The sequence below is a fragment of the Botrytis deweyae genome (genome assembly GCF_014898535.1).
Source record: "Botrytis deweyae strain B1 chromosome Unknown BDEW_012, whole genome shotgun sequence".
Classification (NCBI taxonomy): Eukaryota; Fungi; Ascomycota; class Leotiomycetes; order Helotiales; family Sclerotiniaceae; genus Botrytis; species Botrytis deweyae.
The window spans coordinates 1,175,694-1,185,766 of record NW_024066219.1 but is presented as its reverse complement, the minus strand read 5'-3'; the positions used below and the strand labels follow the sequence as shown (position 1 = coordinate 1,185,766).

Genomic DNA, 10,073 nt, shown 5'->3' with positions numbered 1-10,073 from the left:
CAAATGGCAGAGGAACATGTTTGCGGAAAGGGCAAGTTGATGGTTACTCCTCGTACCAGGAAATATAGCTATCCACGAGTGTGAGACTTACGTGAGTTGACAGCTATAACATAATAATGGATATTTGAGGGTCAATAATCTACCTGGGCTATTTATTCGCCATTTGAAAAATAGACAACAAAACTACTAGATGACAACGATATGAGTATTATTTGTAGGCTGGAATCTTTATATCGTCTCAGATTGGATGGTGTAGTTTCTTGTAACCATGACTAGGACTTTGCGATTACAACCGCAAGAACACCCAGGATAACCCTCTCTACTTTAGTCATTCCCGATTCGACTTGTGGGATGCTCATGCCAATCTTCATGTGCGTTGTGGAGACGAGGCCATACTGTCTTCAGAACGGAGGCTTATAAGCTTTTGGAAAGAAAAAAGAAGAGGGGAAGAAAAGAATCAATAGAAGAGCTAGATAGGTGAATCTGTGTATTGATTAGTCGATGTATATGAAAAGAGGAGTAAATTGGTGAATTTAGAACGTAAAAAGGGCGCTAAAGAATGTAGCTTGGAGTTGATATATAAAACACACTTGTCCTAAATCCGAATACCACATCCGTCAGAAGAAACGCCAAAGATATGAATGCAAGGAGAGAACACTGTGAAAGTTTCTAGTGGCTTTATAATTCCTATCATGCAGTTCAGATATTCACAACTCTGAAGTTAAGGTCGAAGCGTCGAGGGAATATCCGATAACTTTATCAAACGAGACGAATGACAATGAAGAGGTTTTAATCAACAGTGAGGATGGTTGTTTGGATTGGCAATTTAAAGGATCAGGAAACAGAAATAAAATGTGTGATATCCCCTATCAAATCAAAAGCTAGCGGAGAAAGAATGGACATTCCAGAGAGCCACTCCCTTGTATGACGTATTACATCCGAGCAGTATTCGGTTTCTACCCTGCTGCAAACTATGGATCGCAATGGGTCTTGAATAGAGGCGTGGCTGAGAAAAATTTAAACCTTGTGTTGTCAAGTGAATATAATTCTGGTCTATCCAAGAAAGACTAGATGCTGGAAGATTAGGAGGTTACCACCGAGGTGAATTTCAAAGGCTAGGGTTCGGTGGGCTTTTGAGCTATATAACGCGCGTATGAAGTTCATAAAAACACTACACTATGTTCTGAAAATGAAGAAGACAAGGAGCAATTTGTAACAGTAGTCCGATAGAGATGAAAATATAGCGGTATAGAGTATAAATCAAGGTTCTAAAGCCAGGAAGAAATTCCACATCGAAAAGTATCTACCCCTGACTAACAATAGAAGATCGCACATGTGAGATTCTGTTTCTTAGCAGCTACGATTTTTTCCTGAGGGTCTGACTACAATTTGAGAGGCTCATATATGAGGACATGTAGGAACTACAAGACACTTTGAAAGGGTGAGCGAATATGGTGATGTATTGAAGTGTAAATACGCGAGTGATTGAGTTTTAAAAAAACATGATGATGTGACTAGCATAAATAGGAAGGCAAAATGGATCATGAAACTTTCTGTGAGCTCACATTCAAAAATTGGAGGTCATTTTCATTTGGAGAAGGGTGGCAATGACAAGATTGAGGTATGAGAAGTACTTGAAAGTAGAGACTCCAGCATTCTGTGTCGCAAAGCCTGTGGTGTGTATGATGATTCCTTTGCCCTAGAATGTGATTGTACATGTAATTCATCATGTCTGCACCTTTTCTTACTCGTGCCAAGAGGAGTTCCCGCCACGTTTGACCGCCGCGGCAGAGCTTCCAGGCTCCTTGCAATGCTTTTGATTAATCTCGCTATTTACACCATCAACTCGCTTATTGTTACTGCTGGAAGTCATCGCTTCATGTTTGCGAAAAACAATAAACACTGTGTTTGATGACAACATTAATTCGTCTTTCGAGTTATTTGATAGGTTTGGAAAGCAAGAATGGTGCTGAAAATGGCCCAGGATATTCTGACTTCTACATCGAACTTTTGCCAGAGTCACGGCAATTGTATGATAACTTCCCAGAAACAATGATGGGTAGACTGGTCTTGTTAGCGCTCATACTGACACCCTAAGTCGAGACCTCTTTCAAATAAATAATTCAGACCCGGGAAATTGAGGATAACCAGGAATGAAGTGACTGGGAGGGTGATTTAATCGGGAAAGAGATCTTCAACTATCCAGTGAATGCTAAGCAATAAATATGAGTTGGAAATAAAAAAATTTATTTGGTAGACCTCGGGAGCTTAGGAAAGAGGGGAAAGAGCAAGGGCAAATGGAAGCAAATAAAATCGAAGCAAATAATCTCGTGACTGAATATTGAATTCTCCTAGCCGTCAGTTGACTCAATATCAACCATATGAATATAAATCTGCAAGACGAAGCTCTTCCTGCCAATAATATCATGAATGTTTGGAGAGAACCATGATTCGGGCGCGGAAAAAGGGTATCAGAATGGCTTTTGCCACGTCGAGTGTCTCCCAGAGAGAGGATACAAGATCGATTTTCCAAACATAACAACTATCAAATGCGGAAGGTGCATTGTATTCGTTGTCATTTTCAAACATAATTCAAGTAACTCACTTCGACAACAACAAAATAACCAGTTTGAAGACGAGGATTAACCAACAGACGATAGTAAAAGTATACTCTCAATAAGAACAACAACGAAAAGATGCATGAAATACAATTAACAAACAGCCATCAAATTCATCATGACAATATCCCCAAAATTGAAAAGCTAGCTTGACACTTGTACTCGCATGTTACGCTTTGGCGGACCACCAAAAACTCAAACTTCCTAGGAAGCAGAAACAAAACCTTCGAGTTGGTATATTTATCGATTTCAGCAATGGAAGGTTGGAGTTTGTATAGAAAGGAAAGGAATTTAAGGATACTGGCTAGTGTATTGACAATTCGGGATTCCTAGACTAAGGAAAACTAATCAATATGCGGTTTACTAAGCATTCCATCGAGATCTAAAGTGAATTCTAAAAGAGGGGAGATTTCAAGGCTGATCAAATCTCGATCAGATAGCTGAGTTTCTTCAACATTAAGAACATAAATAAGGCAAGTTAATCCTCGTATTTTTTTGCAATGTTTTTCTATGTTCACATTTGATACCAATCAGGCTCTCAATCTGCTAAGATATTGACAGGATTATATGGATGTACGGTATGAATAGCTGAGAATTTGGAATGGATGTTATACCCCTTGTATGACAGACGGAAACGCAAGGAAACGCTGACAATAGGTAGTTTTCTTTATTATATCGACAACATGTATTCGAACTCGGAAAATAAAATTGTACAATGAGGCAGTCCCCGAAAACCCCCACAAAGTGTCCCGGGTAATGTGTCTCTGGATTGTGACTTGTAGTCATATCATGCACTTGCATTATCATCCCATTTTTTGTACTCGCTGCGACCACAACGAAAAGAAAATCATGCACTACATGATCCTTCCTTAAGTAGCCAACCAGTGACTCCACTATCTATGGCCGAATGTACTCATCAGTCATGTCCCCTCTCTCGACCATTCCTCTAGTTCACTTTATCATCGATCTTCTAAAAGCCGATGTGTAAACGCAGAAGCTTTTCGAACCTTAGTTTCTAGATTTCTCGTTAATCCCACTCCCGTTCTATTTACAACAAGAAGCAGAGAGACCACAGACATCATGCTCACAAGAAAAATCTCGGGCCCTATGTCATGAGTGGAATACTAAACTATAATAATAATCCATTGAAACTGCAGCTTACAGTTAGCTACTCACAACAGCACCTCAGCGGAAAGTCTCGTCCAATATTCTAACATTACGACAACACTTGAAGTTGATCGACAAAAACATTTCTTCAGCAACAACACTAACTCATCAGACGATAACCTCTAGAGTCAGGTCAGAAGAGAATTATTCAACCAACCCTCTCGACCCGAAATCTAATCCCATAGATCCCTGTGACCAAAATTCATTCAAGCATTTGATGAAATCTCTACATCGACATCTTAGCTGAAGATTACCACCTCCGAGATGAACTTCTCCAGCTATAAAGAAAAGGGTTGGAACTTTGAACGATGGAGCCGAGTCGTAGAGTTGAGCATCTGAGGGAATTATGATAAAGATGAAGCGGGTTTATCGAGGGGTAGATTGGTAGATGATACAAAATCGTAAGATCTTAAAGGGCGTGATAGATAAAATTCACCATTACAATCCCACCACATGCGACCTTGTCGCCTCACCCGCTACTAGCAGAAGAGAAAGCCACCCCCTCCACCCCCCTCTCATCTATTCACTAGAACTCAAAATCTTACAAGCCTCCAATATTTAAACTACCACAAACCCACGACTTTGGCCATACAAACAAAAGAGCAAGACCGAGACCGACTGAAGATGGGGAAGTTCTGGAGAATAAGAAATATTTATATCGAAACAACATAGAACAGATTATCGTGATTTGTTTGACAGGATTGTGTCGAAATCGCCGAAAAATGAGAATTTTCCACAAAACCGCGGAATAGATGACAACAAATGTTTGTCGCCATTCGTTTCCAAAAGAGAGAAGATTAAATAGACGAACAAAGATACGATCCTAATCCCCAAACTTCCCCCCAAATCCTCTCGTGCTCCCTCCAGGAGAAAATCATCCCAAAGCACTGGATATCAAACTAAAACACAAAACCCTCCAAACCCCCTCCAAAACCCAAGGCCCATACCATAACACCCATCCAACCCAAGCTAACGCAACCCAACTCAAAATTCCAAATCCAAATCCACATTCACGTTCACATATCCTCTCTACTTCCCTCCAGCACCGCCCACCCCACCCGCATTCCCAGAAGCAGCAGCCGCACTAGCCGCAACACTCACCTCCGTCTTTCCACTTCTTTTCCACTGTAAATCGAAGAAGATATTAGATTAGCTCTTTTGTGTCCAAGTATCCAATTATCCATTCATCAACTTCCACACATTCTCACATTCTAACATTCCCACACACAACCTAACTCCTTCCCCCTTCCCCCATCCCCCAATTCCAAAACAAGAAAAGAAAAAGAAAAAAACTCACAACCGCAACCAAGAATCCACAATTTGCACACTTATGATGTACATCCTTAAAGCTCGTCATGAGATACGGTACGCACGGAAGACAGAAACAAAGACAGCAAAGGAGAGCTGAGATACTAGAAATTGAGGGGTTTGGTTAGCTTATTTCTTCATCACCTTTTTCCTCCCATCTTTTCCCTTTTCCATCCCCTCCTCATTCCCCTCCAGACTCCAGACTCCAGACTCCCTCCCCTCTCTCCAAACCCCAAGCCAAAAAATAAGAAAAACAACTCACTCCGCAGTCCCCCCACTAACCCACTCCACCCCCGTATACTCACACACCCCACACCTCGGACACCTCACCAATCTCGATTCCTTCTGCAGCGACGTGAGAGGCGCCGGATATTGACCTTCATATTTTCCTCCCCCATTCCCTCCTCCACCCGCATTCCCATCCGCATTCATCAACACATCCGGCCGTATTTGAAATTGCGGCGGAGTTTCATTTTCATTCCCTCCATGGTGATTATTCTCCACAGTCCTCTTTTCACTCGAATGCTGATCGGCGTGCGCGTTGTACGAGGGAGGAGGAGGTTGAGTATTAATCTCCGAATGGCTTGTGTTTACTGCATTGCGACTTTCAATTACGGTTCCGGTTTCGGTTCCAGTGTTAGTGTGAGGATTGTGATTGTGAGTGTGATTGTGATTTTCTACCCCCATTGGGATATCAGAATGCGCTGTTTGTGTTGAAGGAAGATTTGTATTTGTATGTGTATTTATGGGTGATTTGATTTCCATTTTCGTGTATGCTTGATTGATCGATCAGTTGACCGATGAGTTGGATATATCCACTTGTGATGTCATGAGATGAGATGAATGTATCCAGATATCCGTGAATAAGAGTCGTCAAATCAAAAATTCCCAAAAATCAGAAACCAAAAATTACATCAAGAATCCAGCACAAAAACATGAGACAACCTCCTCGCTATATGTATCCCACCATCCCACCATCCCACCATCCCACCATCCCACCATCCATCCCACTCCTCTCCCTCCTCCACTTTCCCTAGACATCCATCCATCCATCCATCCATCCATTCACCACCTTTCCTTCCAAGTTCCAACCATCCATACCTTACCAAGCTACCCACCCGCGCCAAACCTCAGCCGCACCACCTCACCTCACCTCAATCCCCAACCCGCCAAGAAAACCCACTCACCTCCCAAGCCGGCTCAAGGCACACATCCCTCTCATGACATTCCCTCCTCGTATCAAGTACCATCAACCCTCACAAAATTACGTCCTGAAGCCTGCCGAGCTACATATTCCCATCTCATCCCATCACATCACATTACATCATATCATATCCTCCCCAATACCAAAGCACCCGACATCAGAGGTAGAAAAAAAAGTGGGAATTCCCCAGCCTCACAAGTTACAATACAACCTTGGAACCCTTGGAAATTCTTGGCTTGACGTCGTGATCGCCGGAGGTATAGACCTGCTACGCCGACCCTGTCAATACTTTGAACCGGCTCGCAAGATCGGGGGTTCTCAATAAATACAATGAATAAGGAAGGCAATGAGAGAATCATGTGCACTTGCAGTTCATTCTTTACCGTCACAAAAGTTGCAAAAGAACGAAACGAATACATTCATTCACTTCTCACAAATCTCAACACAGGTGCCTACCACATCACCCGATACATACCTAGGTAGTCTTTTAAAACAAAACAAATTCCATAGAACCATTCGGTATTTATATTTATAATTACTTAAGAATATACTATACACAGAATGATGAACCCGAACGATCCACCACCCCCCTTTGTAACAACTCCCACTCCATTTTCCATTCAAGATCTCCCATTTCTCCCATTTCTATCACTTAATTGCCATGCAGACGATAATATATCCCATTCATTTTCAGGTGTTTGTTCTTTCCTCAAAGCTAGAAGTCGTCAAGATGAATTTAGATTCCAGTTCGAATAAAACAGCCAATCTCTTTTGACACCGAGATGTAGTAAGAAACTTTTCCCTTAGCCGGCAGCGAGCGACGACGATAAAAAAAAAACTCCTTGTAAATGCTTGAAATAAAAACTCCTTATTTGCTCGCTTCTGTATATGAATGACTGTGCTGCATCGTTGTATCAGATTGTTTTACAACTTTACTGATTTTGAGGATCGAGATAGCTGTCGAGTTTATGACTCTTGTTGCTTATTGCCCTATTCATGTATATGTTGATTAGGCCCCGATCCTCACATATCCCTGCACGTGGTTTTGATTCTCGAGACCCTCCATTACACTTCCTCTCGGGTTACCACCGGCACCAACACCTTGCATATTAATTCCTCCATTTGCCAATCGGAAATTTGTCGTATTAGACATTGGTGCTTCAGGTGCACGTTGAACACCTGCATTAACGTCTGTCATATCGACAAAAGTATCATCTTCCTCCATATCTGCATCACCATCTGCATCTTGATCGCTTCCAATGTCTTGCGCATCCTCTTGCAATGGTTGGCTTGTTATGGAAGAATTAAGTTGCGGTGGATTCGATGGAGGTAACGCTTCATTAATATTATTCTCAAGTGGCTTTTGTGCAGCCAAGCCAGATCCAGGCTGTCCAGACCCGGCTCGAGCTTGCTTGACAACACCTTTCCAACGACCAATTGCTCGTTCCACTGCCGTATCGAGATGTACACTTCGATCCATGAGTTGAAGACCAACAGCTTTGTGCGTCGTTCCCAATTTACCTAATTCAGTCATAAGACGTGAATCAATAGGTAGTGGTGAAGGTGGTTGAATCCTGAATTCCCTGGGTTGTTGTAATCGACTTAATTCCTCAACTTGTAATTTTGAGTGCGCCGTATCCTGTTGTAAAAGCTCCTTCTCCTTCTTCAACTTGGATATTTCCTCAGACTTTCGACCGATATTACGAGCTAATTCGAGAGTCCAAAGTTCAGTCCTCTTATTTGGAGGCAACGAATTCCAATGCCCAAACATTGAATGTAAGTGCTCAGAAATTCTAGCCTCCATGCTTTGAGCATCTGCTTCCGCTTGTTGGTGTAGTGTAGCAAGACTCTCGAGACCAATGAAGTTCTCCTGCGGAGGATATGATAAATCATCTTGTGGAGTTGTCGTAGCGATGGATATTGAGATACGGTAGCGGTGAAACTCCGATGCAAAATGTTTCCGCAATGCTTGATATTGTAATTCATCTGGTGGAAGGATAGACCATGAAGTAGAGTTTGGAATAGGGGTAGACGCGTAAAGGGTCGGTGGTGGTGGCAGACAATGTAAAGTGAGGGCAGGAAAATCCAAACTAAAAGGATCGTAATCAAAAATATTGGGGCCTTCAATTCGTTGTCTGTAGGATTTTGAATTAGAATTGAACCCGGATTGTGTAGTTGGGAAAAACTTACTTGGCTGCTCTAACCCCCCCTAAAAGTTCTCTTAATGCCAATTCTGCTGCTTTTGCATTATCCAGAGCTTCCATCATCTTTTGTTTTTGCTCGAACGTCGTTTTCGCTAGCATTTGTTTGCTGACAGATCTATTTCTGCCATCCGATCTCCTACTCCCATCTCTGGATTCATCTCCATCCCAACTTCGAGCGGTTTCGCCATTTCGTGCTTGAGGAATATGATTCATGACGCCTGTTGACTCCCATGTACCGCCATTCACAACAAAATTAGGTCTTCGACCACCCAAAGTTTGACCTGGCACCCCTCTTGACATGCACATCATATTCATAGCCGCTCCATCATCTCTCCTTAAGCTTGGAGAGTCACTCCCTACCATATCAGAATCATTATTGGAATTCCCCCTGTCCGATCCTCCAGGTGTCCCTGCAGGTGTCGAATCTTCCCTCCTTGAAGTTGAATTACGTGGCTGCCGCCGTGTAATGCCTCCACGAAGCTTCCTTATCTCATCCACACTATGTATACCATCTGCCGCTTTGGGATTCTTCTCCTTGATGTAAAGATCGAGATGGCGGCCAAGTGAGGATGAAGTAAATGCTTGATGACAGAATGGACAATTCTTGTCCTTTGGTGCGGAATTCTTGCCACCATTCACTGAAAGATCAGCACTGGAATTGGGGGTGCCCATTTGTTCGGCCATATCAACAATCGTTGCGCGCTGTGCTTGGATACAGTGGGAATTTGCTATCGAATTGGTACATGTATATGTCTTCTTGTTTACTCCAGACCTCCTCTTTGTTTATGTGCAGACGCAAGTAATTTCAGAATAATATAAACCCCCAAATAACAAATACTCCTGCGAAGAAAGTAGAAAATCGAAAAAGAGGTGAAGGTAAAGGTAAAGATTGTAACGGTCAAAAGAAGGAGCAGTGGAAATTGAATCTAAGGGGTTTGCAGCTTTGAATTTGTTCCTTCTTGGGGATTAGAGAATATTTCGCTAACAGGGATTAATCGACGACCCATTCCGGAACCCGATAGTTTAATTCTTGGTGCTCCGCAAATCATTGACAATTGGACAGTCAGATCATTATGAGGGAGAAGGGATCAAGGGAGAATTATGAATGATGAATTGCACATGGAGGAAACGAGAATTCTATTTAAAGAGAAGGGAAGGAAAGGAAAGGAAAAGGAAAAGGAAAGAGGAGCTTTGATTGATATGATACTTGGAATATATTGGAATATACAGTATGGATTAGTTTCAAAATAAGATCAAGATCAATACACGCCTTTTCTTCCACCTAGGACTACTTGGTGAAAGATGTCAAACACACAAGAGTTGAATTGATCCCCTGGTTGGATGGCTATGGAGTTGCAATCATCCAATAGATTCACTATTCATGGCAATTGATTGGATTCTGAAGAGAAGTTCTCATCGGTGTTACATTGACTCATTTGGATTCGTTGAAAGCACAGCAAACACAGCACCACATTAATCAATCAATCATGAAGCAAACATTTTACCATCAACAACAAAATTTGTATTGTTAACTCTATACTCATCTATGTGAGGACATCAATCATAAACTAT

General features: G+C 42.0%; 3 protein-coding genes across 3 annotated transcripts; all 3 read right to left on the bottom strand.

Annotated features, from left to right (window-relative positions):
• Window positions 1-1,587: 1,587 nt before the first annotated feature.
• On the bottom strand, window positions 1,588-1,873 carry EAE98_006169 (uncharacterized protein; the record flags this gene model as incomplete). The annotated part of the gene is made up of 2 exons (XM_038953791.1): window positions 1,588-1,699; window positions 1,749-1,873. The coding sequence occupies 2 exons, from the start codon at window positions 1,871-1,873 to the stop codon at window positions 1,588-1,590; spliced, it is 237 nt and encodes a 78-aa protein (XP_038810186.1).
• A 2,941-nt stretch (window positions 1,874-4,814) lies between these two features.
• Window positions 4,815-5,858, bottom strand: EAE98_006168 (uncharacterized protein; the record flags this gene model as incomplete). The annotated part of the gene is made up of 3 exons (XM_038953790.1): window positions 4,815-4,910; window positions 5,083-5,197; window positions 5,356-5,858. The coding sequence occupies 3 exons, from the start codon at window positions 5,856-5,858 to the stop codon at window positions 4,815-4,817; spliced, it is 714 nt and encodes a 237-aa protein (XP_038810185.1).
• A 1,448-nt stretch (window positions 5,859-7,306) lies between these two features.
• EAE98_006167 (uncharacterized protein) lies at window positions 7,307-9,185 on the bottom strand (the record flags this gene model as incomplete). The annotated part of the gene is made up of 2 exons (XM_038953789.1): window positions 7,307-8,432; window positions 8,488-9,185. 2 exons carry the CDS (start codon window positions 9,183-9,185, stop codon window positions 7,307-7,309), a joined length of 1,824 nt encoding a protein of 607 aa, XP_038810184.1.
• Between the last annotated feature and the right edge of the window lie 888 nt (window positions 9,186-10,073).